A 16,731-nucleotide genomic window follows, 5' to 3' on the forward strand; every position below is an offset into this window, starting at 1 on the left:
TAGACAAATGGTATTACATAAGATACTACTTTGAAAAGTTCAAAATAGATGTTCTTTTTTTGTAGGAGACATAAAAAAATTAGGATTAAGTTAGTATCAGACTGTTGACCTTAGAGTATGGTTTTGGTTAAAGTTTAATGATTTTGATGTAGTTTATGTGAAGACCATTGGAAGGTAAACTTGTTCGTTCATTTTTCTAGATTGAATTAGCTGTTTTCAAACCAGTAACCTGAGAGTGTATTTAAATGAGGAAGTTCCACTGATAACCTAGCAAGAACTTCAAAGATAGTTTTGCATCACTACAGGTGCCTCTGAATGCTCGTATTGAGTGCAGGGATTTCATTTGCAGTGTTTCACTTGAGATTTAAGCTGAAATAAGCATGTAGGTTTGGCTAATCTGCTGTAATTGAGGCATATAAACAAACTTTGACTAAATTGTCACTGTGGCTTCAGTGGTTTCCATTTCCTTTCTTTGATCTGGTATTTGCATTTGTATTGCTACTGCTTTACTTAGAAAATATGACTTGTAACAATAGAGAGGGTGCGAAAGGATGGTGCCCCAGCCTTTTCCAGTGTTCCTGGGTAAGCCAAGCCTTAGTCTTAGAGACTTCAGCGCTTTCAAAAGTGGCTCCTGTACCTCCGTTTCTGCAGAGGTGTTTCTGTAGTGCAGTTTTCTGTGGCACAGCAGTGGACCTCAGCCATGCCCTGAAGTTAAATTACACCGTTTACTGGACTCCTGTGTTTTGGCTTCTGATTGGCTTGAGATCAGGGTGTATGACTGCAGCCACAGAGAAGCAACAAGTACATGTTGCATTATCCTTGTCCCTTGCCAAAAGAATCAGTCGTGAAGTATGTTCTGAATGGCATCAGGATTTAGGAGAAAACTATGCATATGTCGCTCTTTGTTAAGTACTGCTTCTCTACAGTTTGATTCTGAAACCAGTCCTACCCCAGTCTGTGCTGCAGTAAGAATTGGGGGAGACTGTGCTGGACGCTTGACAAAAATGGGCTTGCCAATGGCTTCTGCAGTGAGGAGGAGTGAGTTTGCTAGCAGGCCTGCTGGCTGCAGCACATAGACGCATAGCTCCAAATGTACATGTTTATTTCAAAGAATGTATGTTCTTTTGAAAGCTATTTAAGTTTTGTGGGTCTTAGAGCAACCGTTTCAAATGTGGGGCTTAAATGGCTTTTGTAAAATCAGAATAGCAACTTGTGACTTCTGCTGTTCCCATTCAAAGGAGAGATAGCAAAAGGACTTGTATGTTCATTACAAAAATGAAAGCTGGGGTACTCTGCACAATAAGATCATTATCTTTAATTTTGACAAACAGTAACAGTAAACAAGACGACATTTCAGTGAAAATGAAGGATAGTGTAAAACAGCACAACGCAACAATGCCGGATAAATTATGTTTATATTTGTATACATACAATAAGCAAGGCCCTGAGTATCACAATAGCTGGAATAAACCTTTGAGGCACTAATGCTTGTTTGGAAAATACACAGTATGCAGGACAACATTTATCTGTTAAGGCTATGTCATTTAATCCTCAAAAAATATGGGTGAATTCTGTTTTATTATCTCCTTTGAATAGTGGAAATCCAATAACTTCAAATTAAAAATGAAAATCCATTAATTAATGGCTTACAAAATAGAGCCACAGGTGGATAATAATAAAAAAATGCCTATTCTGGTAACAGGAGTTAGGTAATCATGCTTGACGTGATGTTTCCAGACTTTCTGAAGTGATGTATTTGAGTAATAGTAACATTTCCTTGGTATTTGCTGGTGTAACTATTAAGCAAACTTTATCGTGTGTCAGTGAAAAAACACAATTCTTTATGCCCGTGCTTGTGAGGGCCAGTTACAGAAGTTGGTACAATGATCCATAGCCATAAAGTGTATCTTCAAACTTGAGATTAATTGGTTCTCAGCAGCAGAAGCTGTCTAATGTAAGTCAAAATAAATACTATCTTGGAATTCACAGTTTTACATAAAACAACACTGAACACTTTGCTGCAGTTAGGATATCAGCACATTCAGATAAATAGCTTAGTTTTATATTTCAGTAACAACAATGTTTCTATAACATACCCACAAGTAGCTGAGTCACAGAAGTATTTAGGTGAAGATTGCCTATGAAAGGAGACATAAGATACAGCAAATGCTTTTTGTAATAGACATTTAAAATGTAAACTATGTACAAACTGGTACTTTATGGCGAGAGGATTTAACTACTTCCGATAACTATTTGACATTTGTTGTGCCAAAGCATTAAAATAATTTTCATAGCTGGCAAAAGCAACCAAGTTGCAGAAGCTTCTTTATTTTGCCATAAAATCTTGTCAAAGGTAAAAATTGTTTTTATTTGCTATTATGAAAATCTTGGGAGGGGGGTGTGAGGGCAAAACAAAATCTGTTATTTAATGCCTCCCTGGGCCCTCTACTCAACTCAGTTTTTAAAAACTTTTTGTTGTTTTTCATTAACCTGTTAGCTTTCATTTTAATACTGGCTAGCATTTCCAACAGTCTGAGGAAATGTTAAAAATAAATGAAAAGCAAAATAAATAAAAATCAAACAGGAAATAATCCAACATACTGAAAAGGAAGTCTGATTTTTTTTTTTCTTTTTTTTTCTCCTCTCCCCCTGCCCCCCTCCGGCTATGATCCTGTATCTTGAACAAATTGAGAGGAATAAAAGACATGACAGGTACCTTCATTGCCTTGTTCTGTTAAGTAAGAAATACTTTGATGTGCATTTAAATTGGCGCATAAAAGAAATACTTTGACGTGCATTTAAATTGGCACGTTGGACAAAGTAGTTCCTCATTTGTGACATCTGTGCTGTCATGTGGCAAACCAGCTTTGATAGTTTTCTGGCTGGAGTAAGAAAGATCCCAAACCCACAGTCTTTTCTGAGATTCCCCCCCAACAGTTTAACATCCAGTTAATTTGTGGCAATACAAATGTCTGTGCTGGACTCATGCGGGGTCTCTGAACAGCTAGGGATATCGGACATCCAGAAGAAAGTAAGGACTGCCTTTTTTGTGTGGTGTTTGTGGGGTTGGTTTTTTTTTTCTTTTTTCCTCCTCAGAAAGACTATCAGTTTGCCTGTGTCAAAACGAAGGCTTTTCTCTCTCTTTTTGTTGTTTTTTTGTTTTGTTTTGTTTTTTGTTTTTCCCCCCCTTCGCCCAGCTGTCTCCCCGAGGGGTCTCTGCGAGCAGCAGCCACCAGAAGGCGCCTTGCCCACGCGTGAGCACGCTCGGCCGGGCCAGCCGGCACTCTGACCTGGCTCCTCAGCCGGGGCTTTCGGGTTAAGCCGGCAGTCAGTGTGGTGCAGCAGAGCGCCGTGTGGAACCGGGAGCCTTAAAGCTCTTGAGACCTGTTTGTTTATTCAGTCAGAAGTACTACATAAATCCATTTTGTTTGCCAGTTAACTCTACTGTAAGCTAGCTGACACTGGCTCTGGTTGCTGTTTTGTATGCTGTAACTGAAGAACGCAAAAGCTCTATTTAAAGCCTAAACCCTGTAATCAATAAATAATGCTGGTGATGTACTTAATGAAATTTTATATAAAAAGACATTTACTTCTATTAAGATTAAACTCTACCATCAGATCTGTAACGGGACATATTAAGAAGGGATTTTTGAGAGCAAAACTGTTTGCTACCCTGATTCTAAAGTGCAGTAGGTGCTCTTTAACTGTAGTAAACAGCAAAGCATGAATGCTGCTTTCAGACCTTCTGATGCATGTAGAACTATGTGAGCTTGTCTTTCAATCACAGTGTGCTAGACTAGCAGTTGTCTACTTGAAGAATTATCATATGGATGAAGCGTAAAAGAAACAAGCTGCAATATGGAAAATTAGATATTGGGAAGAAAAATTCTCACAGTGAGGGTGGTCAAATACTGGAACAGGGCCCAGGGGGATTATGGGCTCCTCATCCCTGGAGATGTTCAAAATCCGACTGTGTGAGGCCCTGAGCAGCCTGCTCTGCCAGCAGCGCAGCAGAGAGCTGGACCAGGTGACTGCCAGAGGTCACTTCTGGCTGAAATTTTTTCTGTGATTCTGTGAAATATTTGTATCATTTAGAACATTAATAGTGTGGTACTGCCAGAAGAGTGTGAAAAGTACCAAACAAATTACTTCAGCTGCGGTGTTTTAACATTCAGCAAAGTTGTAAGAAGAAAGTGTTCAGAAAACTGAAGAGTTGAGAATAACCACTTTCTATTTAGGAATGCCGAATATAGTCATGGGAATACTATGAGTGTGTGATTAAGGTAACCTGTAACTTTTGCTATCAAAACTTTAATCGCCATTAGGACTGTTCTGCCACCTTGGTCTCTTCTCAAGGTTAAAAGTACTTTGGTTGAACGCTTTTTGAGGTAAGCATTAAGAATCTTTGCGCCACAGATAATGACATTAAAAGTAGTCAGTGTTGGCCTACTCTTACTCATTGGTTTAATCTCAGTGGTCTACATCTGGTAGTTTTCTTCAGAAATTAAGGCCCAAGCATTCTTTTTCTGAAGCATAGCCTGCATGTGTGAGGTGCTTTTAATGTGTGTCCCACTGAAAGCCCCAAGAGGGACTTTGTGTCCTGGTGCAGCACTAGGTACCCAGAGCAGGCTAGGCCATGGGCCCCAGGATCTCCCCTAGGACCGTCCCAAGCCACAAGCAGTCTAGAGGTGCTAATAAGTGGATGAGGAGAGAGGTCTCTGTCTCCCTTATCTTGTAAAAAAAGATAAGGTGAACTAACCTTTAAAGTGCTAAAAATCTCCATAAAATTGTGTAAAAACTGTGAAAGTTGACATAGGAAAGTTGACATAGGTGTATGTTTCAGGTGTTACCTTTGATTATTAAGTTGGAGTGATTGCCTTGCTAAACTGACTAAAAGCCACATTTCTAAAATCTTTGAGGGTTTGACATCTAGTCTCATGTGATTCACCTGTAAGATTCTGCCAGTAAATCAGAACTGCTTCTTGTGACTGACAAGCATCAGAAATGAGAGGCTATGGTCTTTGAAGGAACCATATCTCATTGTGTCGATTGGCAGCAGCTGGATTTGTGTATCCTGCAATGATGAACGTGTCCTGCAAACATAACTCGGGACTCTCCAGAATTTCTGCCAACAGGTTTATTTCTCTCATTATAGAGTCTTCATTGGTGATTCCTCTGAAGCTCCTGTAACAATCAACTTCATATCAAGTTCTTTTTAAATTCCACAGTTTTTCCAGAGCCTAAAAAATGCCTCCTTCTAAATTATTTAGTCATGTTTCACAAATGATACTACCTGACTGTGACTGATCTCAAACAGATAACAATTTTTTCTTAACATTTTCACTGATATGTCAGACTTTTTTCCCCAGCTACACAGAATAGTCTGTGTTCTGAGATGCTGTTATATCTCACGTTTACAGATGCATCATTTTACCAACTAAGTTGGTAACCGTTATTTCCTGAATATCCCAGTTTGATAAAGCAGGCAGCTTTTAACAATTACTGAAAATCAAGTCTTACTGTTTGTTAGCTTTTAGAACTTGATTTAAAAGACGTAACATGCCCAAATTGCAACTTTTTACCATTTTTACTAGAACAAAATAAAAATGCTTCTTACCTACTATAAACAATAGTAGAAGGCCATTCTTCAATTATTATGTCAGAATCAAAAGGATGAGGTGGCTCGTCCTGCAGCACTTCAGGCAGGTAATATGCTACTGTCACTGACTGTGTCATCTCCGACTGAGATTCGTTTGTATGGACTATGGTCACAATGGGTATTGTTATCCCCAAGTACAGTCCTGAGGAGACATACATGACTTTTAGAAAATACAAATGGAAGTCTACATATGGTGCTTGACTTCTGAACTCACACTGAATAATACAAAGTGAGTACCACAGAGCAGTTTCATTATGAAAAGGTATTCAGTAGGATGTTTTAGAAAATGGGTTTGTGTATTCCAAGTGGAAGTAGCATTTTATTATGCCTTGTAGTTTGTGTGTGTGTATATATCTCTAGAATCTACACATGCAAATATGTGTGCATGTGTGTCTAAAATGTGGTATTTGGTGAGCTCTCCTATCTTTGTGTAGGGCAAGGAGTTTGACTTAACTTCTTTCCTCCTCTTCAGAGGGTTGTGTTTATCTTGTAAACTGACCTTGTATCATGTTTTAAATATTTAGGAACAAACAATGTAGGCAAGACAAGGGGGCTGCATTGTGAATTCATTTAGGATTTGCTGTTACCAAACATGTTGCTATGTTTTTTGCAGTGCTATAGGAAAAGGTTGTGATTTCTGACTGTGTAGGTAGCAGTGATGACTAGGAGTGCGAACTTTGCTTCTGTACACAGTTTGAAAACAAAACTGTACTGTTCTCAAGCCAAAATTACTTTTAAACCATGTTAAAGGGTTAAAAGAATGGAGAGAGTGGGGAAGATACCTGATTAAGGAAAAGCTTTCATGATCAATGCTTTCAGTTTCTTGGAAAGAAAATTAAGGGTTGACTTGAATGCAACACATGTACTATTATGGAACAAAACACTGGGCATTGCAAAACTTTTTAATCAACTGGAGAAGGAAAAAAATGAGAACTGATGGCTGAAGTTAAAACCAGATTAAATCGGATTGGAAAATAGGTGCACATTTTTCATGCAGGCACAAGTTATCAGAGACATGGTGGACTTGCCATTAAAGTACTTGTGTTAAAACTAGATTATCTTTCTGGAAAATATGCTTCAACCACAAATTTTTGGTGTCCACTCAGACATACGCAAGTTAAGTATCATAAACTAAAATGGAGGCAAAACATTATGGTCTCTTTTGGCATTACACTCTGAGTAGGTTCTTAGACTATGTGATTTCAGTACTGCTGTGAAAACTAAACCACTAAAATTCTGTAGCAAAAGCCTAATGTATGGCTGACAGCCTACAGAAATAGCCAGTATCAATTCTCAGGCAGTTGTGGTGGTCACAGTGCCCCTAGAAACAGTGGTGGTTTCTCGCAGATGTTCTCTTCTAGCACGTATGCAGAGGGAGCAGCACTTTGGTTTAGACTCTGCTGGAAAGGCTGTATTACAGGAAAACATCCGTCTAGACAGGGTGGTGTATTTGGAAGAAGCTCATGAAAGTATCTTCCCAATTAGGAGGAGCTAGTGCATAAATAAAATGTTTTAACTTTAACGTAGAATTGGGGTACCAATTACCTGAGGAATTCTGCTCACAAATGTACCTCATAAGCTTCATGAATCCAAGGCATATGCTCTGTTCATACTGTTTTTCTTTCATTTTTATACAAGCCCACTTGGCTTTTCCATACTGACGTTTTTCGTAAAGCAGATCTCCAAGCTGGAAATGCAGTAAGATAATAATTTGTATTTTAAGTTAATCGCCTAAAAAACCCGTGCAAACAAATAAAAGTCAAACAATATTCCAGTGCTTTACTTGCAGCATAGAGAAATCAGATTTTAAGTCTCAGTGTCAGCTACACCTTAAGTGCGTTCTGTTTAATACTTAGTTCACATGTGCTTCATTTCAAGGTCCAAGCTGGTATATAATAAGTAGATATCCAAAACCAATGCAGTATGTGCATCTTACATGAGTACAAGAATAATGGCATCTTTTTTCAACTGTCAGTAAAATGATCTTGAAAGGAACATGTGAATTTCAATCCTTCCTCGTATGAATTAAGAAGGGATATGCTGCTGATCTGGGGCCAAAATTTATTTCAGCAGACTTCTAGGTAGCTCTCCTTTAAAATAAGAAACTGCCATCTTTTGGGCTTGCAGTATTAACCATTTAGTTGGAATTAACACTGAATAACCTTATTTTTTATCTGCAGTTATTACAGTAGTACTAAGAAATTGCTTTCAAGCATTTAATTACAGCATAAATAGTCAGAAGTCCCAAACTGTTTAGGTGAAATACACTCAATCAAATTGTGACATTTATAAATTTGAATTATATAGATCTACTTAAAAGAAATGTGACAAGAATTCTTTATACATGGTTAGTAAAGATTTTCTTGACTTGTCATGTATTTAAGGTTAGACACTTGTTTGCACATTTCCTGAGCTGTAAACAATTTGCTAGACATGTTTCAATTTTTCATTAGAGGATAAGATGGCTTTGATAAGATGGATTTGTAAATTGCTGCTTTGTTTAATAATGATCCATGATACAGAAGCACATGTTTGGTTTTAAAGTCAGATATTAATCTCTTTCAAGTATTCTTTGCTAAGGTTTTGTTAACATGATTGTGCAAAGAAGCAAGTGCATTCATTTAAATGAATAAGCATTTTTATTTCAAATGTCAAAATAAGAGGGGTTTTGTTAAATTAATTATAAAGTGTCACAAAGACTTTAATTCCTTGCCATCTTCTGACATTTCTGCTAGTTTCTACCGTACAAAAAAGAAAAATTCACACATGTAAGAGTGGTGAGGTGTTAAAAATGAAATGTAGTTATCCAGTTATAATGCTTTGCACTTATGATATTAAAAATCCTGAATGGTTACAATAATTTTATAAAGAAACATATTTTTGGAAGCTAGGTATGAATACTGAAAACACTGTTAAAACCTCAACTGGGAAGGGAAACGGTACCTTTTCTTTGCGCTGGATCAGAGTAAATGGGATGGTCTGTCTCTCCTGGGGATTGTTATTTCTAGTCAGCTGCTGAATTGGCTCTGCCATCTCTGTAACAAAATAACACATTTACAATTTTAGATGTAGGAAGGAGTCTGGGGACCTTGTTTTTGTAACAAAGTTTAAGTTTTGTAAGTTTAGTTTGCTCTTCAATATTAATAGAGGTTAACAGGCTTCTGTCTCTGTACTGTTGGGAACAGATTTCGCTCTCCCATTCCTCGTATACTGCAATTGCACAGGTGTCTAGGGAAAGCTTTTGGGGGAGACCAGTCTCCTGGCTCTGTGCTGGTGTTGCCAGGAGAGGATTTCAAAATAAAAGGCAAACAAATATTTTAATTAAGAAGTAGAAGAGAACGTGAACTTTTGTTTGTAGCTTCAGAAGACTGCACAGAACAGGACACACACTGGGCTGTATCAGCAAGACTGCAGCCAGCCGGTCAAGGGTGGTGGCTATTCTGTTTGGTGCTCATGAAGCTGCATTTCACTTTATGGTACAGCAATGGCATTGATGAACTCAAAATACTTTGGTGGAGGGCTGCCCAGCTGGTTAGGGCAGGATGGAGCATAGAAGGGGCTGGGAGAACCCGATGTGCTCAGGCTGGAGGGGAGAAAGTGAAGGTGGGGTGTGGAGGGGGGATCAAAGTGCAGTCTCCACCACCTAGTGGAAGGATATAGAGAAGACTGAGACTCTGTTTAGAGGTATACAGTGATAGGGTGAGAGGCAGCAGACATACAATTGCCATACAGAAAATTCTGATTAGGTATAGAAAAAACACTACCAAAACCCAAAAATCACAGTGTGAGTGATCAACCGCTGGGACGGGGGCCCAGAGATGTTATGGAGCCTCTGTCCTTCGAAAAATTTAAAAGTCAGCTGGATGAGGCCCTGAGCAACCTGAAACCCGGAAGTTAGGAACTTAACTCAGCAATTAGCCCTGCTTTTAATGAGGGGTTAGACTACAGATCTCCAGGGGCTCCTTACAACCTGAATTATTTCATAGTTCTGTATTGGTTAATTCTACATATTATACCTACTCAGCGTAAATAGATGTTTATACTTTCTTTAAAAGAAAAGTGCTGAAACTATAGATGAGGGAGGAGAAAAGTGTCCTGTTAAGCTAAAGAAGTAGAAGATGAGGAAACTTAAAATTCCTCAATGTATACTTCACTGAAGAAATGTGTCTTAAGAAGATGTGATTATTTAACAAAGAAATTGGAACACAGATTCGTGTCAATTGACACAAATCTCTTTTTGTTGCATAGTAGTTTCATAGGTATGTGCTGTCTGAAAGTTTTTATTTCAGTTTGGAAGGGGCAGAAGTGACTTAGAGTGAATATTAACATTCTAGCAAAGTTCAAACATAATTTACATAAAGATGGGAGTAGAGCAAAGCAAGCTTTGTAACTTGTGTTCTGTTTGTCAGGTTCCATTACACCCGGCAGAAAGAAATACGGTGGTTCAATGTTCTCAAATAGTCATAGTTACCATAAACCACTAGTAAAGATTAAATGGAATGTACTAACTTAAGTTGACTAACAGGGACACCCTCTGTTTTGCATGCTTCTTATGTTTGCCGTTGACTGTCGTCTTGCCCTTTGGAACGAGAAGGGCTTGGAGTACAGTCTAATGTGTCATCACTTCTGATCTCAGCTCACATTTTGGTGGCTCATTATGTGAAGGAGAGTGTTAATAGTTGACTGTTGTTGAAGAACTGTAAGCACCTGCATGCTCGCTTGCCAATACTGAGATGGAACTGAAATGTGCTGTGACTTTTTGAATCATTCTCACATTTTGTAAGAAATTAAATAACGAACCTGTTCTCTATTTCTAGATGTAGTGACACTACCAATCATCCAGTCTGTATTAATGTACACTTTCCAGCCAAGCTCAAATGGATAGAAGGAGAAAATATATTATACTTGCGTATATAATACTAGCATATTCTAGTACTTCTGTTCTCCTACAATTTTTGTCATTTAAATGTGGTTGGATTAGGTGTATTCGCAACTATGGTTATCTTGACATCAGTTCTAGCTGCAGTTCGTAAATAAATTCTGCTTAGAAGTTGATCCCTAACAGACAGGCTTGGAAACTCTGGATATAAGGTTAGTCTTAGGAATGGAAAGCCTCTCTTCGAAAAGACTTAGTCCCTTGCTTTTCAAAGGTGAAGTAATGCAAACATTTGTGTACTTTGATAGAGGATTAGAAACTTAATTTTTATGTACAGTGTTTGAAAGTCTGGATGTGAATTTCTGCCACACTACCTCATGGTATATATCAGACATGCATGAAAAGGACTAAAGTTTCAACTGAAATAAGAGCCCTTCTCTTAGGTGTTTTAAGTGCCTCAGCATCTTAAGTGGAAAAGGCAGGATGATAGGGGAAAAGAGTATTATCCATGTTGCAGAGAAGAGGAGAATTAAGATGCAGGAGAATTAACTTGGCCGAGGTCACTCAGTAAATCTGTAGCTGAGCTGGGAATCAAACCTACATCTCCTGGCATCCAGTGCAGGGGTTTTAGCTTTAAGACTATTTGGAATAGTAAAGATGGTTTTAATAAGGGGGAGAAAGCTAAACTTTAGTTAATTTTAAACTTCTTTTTTTAAAATGTGATTGGGAAACATTTAATTAATAACTGACATGTGAAATTGATGTCTTTGGAGGCTGAGAGAAAAATAAAAGTACATTAGACTTTCCACAGAGTACTCAAGAATTAGGAAACATTTTAGGACTCTAGAAATGTTAACTCTATTTTTAGATTCCTTTATTGATAAGTGTGGAGGGGTTTATATTTTTTTTTTTTTCTTCCATATTAATGCACAGGATAGGGATTACAGCTAATTAAAGTCCTTTGGGGAGTTTTATTCTTCAGTTTGTGAATCCACACCTGTCAGGCAGGATGGTATAACATTTGGATTATAAATATTTTAATCTGTAAAATACTTTAGATTATACTGCCCAAAAGCAAGTGAGTTGCTTGGTTTACATGTCATCTGTCAGTCCAAGCTTGCAAACTTGAATACTGGTGTGACAAAACAAGGCACGATGAGTTGTAGCAGCGTAGCTAGGTAAAGGCTTGGTTTAATTCAATTTCAAAATTGTGATTACAGATGCTACTATAGGTAGGTATTGTGAAACAGGCAAATCTTTACAAAGGGATTTATATAGATAAGGCACATTTGACAAGACTTGTTCGTAGCAGCAAGACTGAACAGTATTTAAATTGTTGCATGTCTTAATTTGTGTCTGATTGGACCTGCTGGGAGTGCTGCTGAAGTGGGATGTACTTGTCAGCTGTGCCCTTAAATAATGTACATGCACACAAAACTCTGTCATTCTAGAGGAGACAGGCTTTGCAATGCTGGGAACCAAAATCTTCATGCTGAAAAGAACCACTAGACATGCACCTTGGAGAAACAGCTCTGGGAAGTGTCTACGAGCACCATCTTAAGAAGCAGGCTCAGTGCTGGGCTGGGGTGGGCTTCAGCGTGAGGCTGCACCACTGGGATGACCCAGCGGTGGAGACTCTGTAGTCCTTCCTCACATGCTTCCTTCAGCTGACAGATGTTTTGGCTGTCCAGCAGCCTCTGTACCAGCAGAGCCTTGCTGCCACTTACGTGAGGTAACCTCAGCAGGGGAGGTACATTGGAATTGATGGAAAACCACCTGCAATTCAGATCTAAAGTTTGATCTGGAGCCTGGGTACTTGACCTCAGAGCATGCTTCTTGGTGCACTGAGTATCTTTAGCCAACTTTATGCTTTAGCAAGTAGATGGTTTTGATGGGTAGCAATTTTCCTGAGCTTTCTTATTAATGAATGTTCTTACACTGAAATCAGAATTGAGAAATTTAAAATTAACTGCTGTAGCATGTTTTTTGCTTCTACTGGGAGTAGATAAAATAGAGTTTTCAAGCCAAGAAAGTTAGATTATACCTTTCTGCACCTTCTGTTTTCTTTTACCTTTTTGTTGCAAGGTTTGGCACAGGCCAGTCAGTCTATAGGATTAAGATCTTGTTAATAGTGATAAATTGCAATATCTGTTCACATCTCACAAAATCTTATGGTTTTTAGAATGCTTACAGTGTTCCTGTTACCTTAAAAGGTGCTAACAGAAGCTACAAAGCAAGTCATCTTTTTGAAAGACATATTGTCACCGTGGAACAAAACAGGTGTCAAAGCTTGTGGCAGTCCAGAGCTATTGATGAGAGGGGTGGTAATATTCTTATTTTGCAGACTTTACCACTAGACTACAGGAAATACACATTCTGTTGTTAAGGTCTCAAGTGCTCTCTGCCTGCACAGTTACCAGGCTGGCAGTCAATAGTCGGCCAAGTAAAGTTCTTCTATTTTCATGCGTTGTGGCTTCAGTGACAGCAGCTGCTTGGCTGGGGCACACTAGTCAAGAGAGGTAGTCTGCTCCCTATTGACAGGGAGGATTTCTCCTCCCAGAAAGTCATCTCTGTTGCCTCTGTGTTCCCTGGGGCTGAAGTACACTTTTAGCTGACTGGATACCAAACATGGATATTAACAGTTAACTTGAACTTTGAATGGACCATGTAAACTCATCTGGCACTCTCTTAGGCTGTTCTAGCTGAGATGCAGTCCCCTCCTGACATACAGCCCTAGACAATATCTGAAGCAAAATCTTCTGTTTAGATTTTTGTAATGTTTGCTTAGTGCTACAAAGTAAACCTTTTATAATATAGTAACTAAAATGTGGTAAAATACTAGTTTTGACATATTTCCTGGATTTGACATCCTGCCTCGTAAATCTTAGGAATTTCAATGCCTTGTTTCACTATATATCAGAATACCAGATAATTGTGTGGGAAGGAATCTTGTTTTCTGCTACACAAAGCTAGTCTTAAGGAGCAACTTGGCATCCATGTGTTCACGGCTCACTCGTGTATGCCTTAAAACCTCTCCCCCTGCCTCTGTGCCCCTGTAAAATCAGAAGCCTTCAGATTTGATGTCCTGATTACAGACGCAAACCCGTGGCTGCTGGCATGTGTCTTGGAACTATGGGTTGGCACTGCTGGCACAGGGCATCCAAAGAGCCCCCCAATAAGGGGGCAGTGAGGACAAGGCAAGCCAGAGAACTCTGTTCAGTCTGACCATGCCCTTCTTTTAGTACCTGATGGGGTGTTAATTTTCATTGTTAAAACATTAGAAAGATAAGATGAGACTTCTGCATGTGACTTGAAAAGGCAGTTGTACCCTCTTTGCTGTGTTGGAATATAGAAAAAGTTTTTAAAGAACAGTCATTTCATTTTGGTAGTGTCTAGTGCAGTCTTGTTCAAGGTTTTGCTGCTTCCTGTCCTCTTAGAAGGTGATTTATCTGAACAGCAGAGATGCTAATGATCTCTCTCTGATTCTCTGAGCTAAGTTTGCAGTTACTCTCTGCTGCTTGTTGTGAGCTACCTGACTTGTTACAGTCTTTCAGATGGTTCAGTCTTTCTCAAAACTGAAACGAAACAATTTCTTAATAAGATAAGCCTAGGAGGCTTAGTGTCAAAAAGCAAAGTTGATCCTTTTTACTTGTTTACTCTGTGCCATCTTTCAATTCAACCACCTTTCTTTAAAGAACTAACCTTTTGGATAGGTACAGGAGATACTCTTAAGAAGAATGCTTTTGCAGGTAGTCAATTTGAGACTGAAAACTCGCATCAGTCCTCCTTAGTGCAAACAGGTCAATCCGCTACGACTACAGCCGCTTCTCTAGGTTAGAAAAATCTGTCGAATCGCCCCGTGCAAAGCTTCCCCGCAGACTTTCCGTCTGCGGGAAGCGCGCACGGCTCGGATGGCCGTGTGTTGCAGTACCGCGCACCTCCCCAGCCCTAGCCCTGCCCCGGAGCCAGCCGTGCCGCAGCTGCTCGCACCAGGCGTCCCTAACCCGGCCTCCCCGCCGCTGGCCGGCGTGACCCTGCCGCTGCCGTGGGGAGGCGAAGGGGACCGTGCTCCTCCCGGCCCTGCCCCGCGCCCTCTCCAGGGGGGACAGCTGGGTGCCAGCCCCCAGGACAGGCTCCCCCGGGCTCTCTCCGCAGGTGTCGGGGCCCTGCACCCCCCCGCGAAACGCGTGCGGGGGCTCCCCAGGGGAACTCGTCACCGGCACGGAGCAGCTCGCACGGAGCTGCCGAGAGGGACGCCCTGCAGCTGAAGGTCAGGAGTAACCGGGAAGGTGACGGTACCGGCCGGTAAGCTCAGCGATGCCGCCTCCCTAATCCCCCTAAAGCCCAGCGGGCCGCTGGGGGCGTAAGCGGCTTAGCCCGGCCCGAGCGCTGCCCGCTTGCGGGTGCCCGGCCGGCTCTTACCCCGGGGCACGTCCACCTGGTGCCCCCTGCCCACGCTCTGCCAGTAGCTCAGCAGCCGCTCCTGCTCCTCGTCCTCCATGCGCTCGGCCTCCTCCTCCAGGCTGCTGCCGTTGCTGTGGTACGCCGAGTCGGGGCTGTCCTCCGCCATCCCGTCCAGGTCCTCCAGCGTGATCATCGCCGGGGCGCCGGGCTCCGCGCCGCTCATGCGGCACCCGCCCGTCTCCATCGTGCCGAGCCGAGCCGGGGAGCGGGCTGGGTGCGCTGCCGCCGCGCCGCTTTATGAAGGGCTCGCCCTGCCCAGGGATTTGCGGGCGGGGGGGCGAGCGCCGGCACGGGCGGGGGCGGCCCCCGCCTCTGCCCGCCCGCCCGCCGCCGGGGCAGTGCCGGGGGCGGGCGGTTCGGGCTGGCGGAGCTCCGGAGAGGGTCCCTGCGCAGAGCCGGCGCCACTTTGCTAGCAGTCCTGATGCGCTGTAGCTTCACCCGGCGCTGTAGGATGCAAGCAGTATAGGTTTTAAAGAAGTTTGTCTTTCGTATGTCTTCTCGCTGTTAACTCGGGCTCTCTTTCCTAGCTATTCTCTTCATCATCTTTTTTCCCCACTGCTCTTCATCTCCTGTTAGTCCTTCTTTATTGCAACTCTCTTTTAATATTTTCAAACTGCGCTTGAAAGGCAGATCTTTCATTTTATTCAGGGGTGTCTGCAAGGTCATTCCAAAGTGGCTCCAGTTAGGAGTGCAAAAGCCATGGCTCATTTTGTTACTGAAAGTCCAGCTTTGGAAGTTGACAGCTGCACAATTTTGCCATTGCTGAGGCAAGCCTTTATGAGAAAGGTAGATGAGCAGACCTGTTATGGGGATGGCTATGACAATTAAAGCAGGATCTGAATTTGAGTCAGGGGTATGTGTGGAGCATATTGTTCTACTTGTAGTTGTCTCTCATTCCAACTTTAATGTGAAATGAGTGTTGCGGTCCTTTTTGCACGGGCAGGAAAGGGGAACCTCTGGGCTTTTAGAATTTTAGAAAAATAGCAAAATAGTCCTCTCCCATACACTGTTGAGATGCTTGCAGGAAGAGACCAAAGGTTGGGGATATAACTGTTGACTCTGATGTGATGCTTAATTCCCTGCCCCCCCCCCTTTTTTTTCTGATCAGTATCTTTCTCTCAGGCTCAGCTTTGGTTAGCTAACCCAGGGGCCAATCTTGGTGTGACAATGAAGTATCAATTGCCTTAAAAACCAGAGATGTGCAAGTCCTGTCTGTGTACTTCTGACAATACAGACTGAAATCCTGCTGTTCCTATCAAGTGTTTCTGTAAAAGCTGACCAGCCAAGGACTGTTGTTTCTTGGAGAATTTGCAAACGGAAGAACAACTGCCAGTGGGAATGTCCTGAGAGAACAGTTCTTCAGTTCTTTCCTAGTGAATTTAGCTTTTTTTTTTTTTTTTTCCCTCCAGAAAAGTGGAATGCACTTCTTGCAGTAAGTGAAGTAGATAGTTCCACTGTGAGGATGTTTGGCCTCTTAGTTGTGGACATCAGCATCACAGACTCTTCTCTGATGTGAAATTCACTGAGAAGGCAAATCCTTGACAAATGTAGGAGGTGGTGTTTGGTTGTCTGATGATTTGATTTCATGGTCAACTACCTAGTGTACAGAACCTCAAGTTTCATTGAAAATGTGCTGAAATGGACTGTATTTTGGGACAGTTATCAGATCTTCCTCACAAAGGTGGGGCAGCTACACTGCTGTGGGTAGGTACCTTGAAGTAAGGCACATGAA

The 16,731-nt window shown here is 41.3% G+C and overlaps 2 protein-coding genes across 4 annotated transcripts in view; one reads left to right on the forward strand and one right to left on the reverse strand.

Moving 5' to 3' along the window:
* The window catches only part of FANCM (FA complementation group M), a 78,568-nt gene that overhangs the window by 5,535 nt on the left and 56,302 nt on the right, over window positions 1-16,731 (forward strand). The window contains exon 1 of one of the 3 annotated variants that reach the window (XM_069783010.1): window positions 8,701-14,840. The exons of the other annotated variants lie outside the window; for them this stretch is intronic. The gene's annotated coding sequence lies outside the window, so the exon portion shown is untranslated. Of the gene's footprint in view, window positions 1-8,700; window positions 14,841-16,731 lie in introns of those variants that run through there. 3 annotated transcript variants of the gene reach the window in all.
* On the reverse strand, window positions 1,289-15,270 carry LOC104315343 (heme-binding protein 2-like). The gene is made up of 5 exons (XM_069783013.1): window positions 14,958-15,270; window positions 8,603-8,694; window positions 7,205-7,346; window positions 5,618-5,801; window positions 1,289-5,184 (listed from the first exon to the last, which is right to left on the reverse strand). Exons 1-5 carry the CDS (start codon window positions 15,181-15,183, stop codon window positions 5,013-5,015), a joined length of 816 nt encoding a protein of 271 aa, XP_069639114.1. The 5' UTR covers window positions 15,184-15,270; the 3' UTR covers window positions 1,289-5,012.

Source organism: Haliaeetus albicilla, chromosome 5 (genome assembly GCF_947461875.1).
Source record: "Haliaeetus albicilla chromosome 5, bHalAlb1.1, whole genome shotgun sequence".
Taxonomy (NCBI): Eukaryota; Metazoa; Chordata; class Aves; order Accipitriformes; family Accipitridae; genus Haliaeetus; species Haliaeetus albicilla.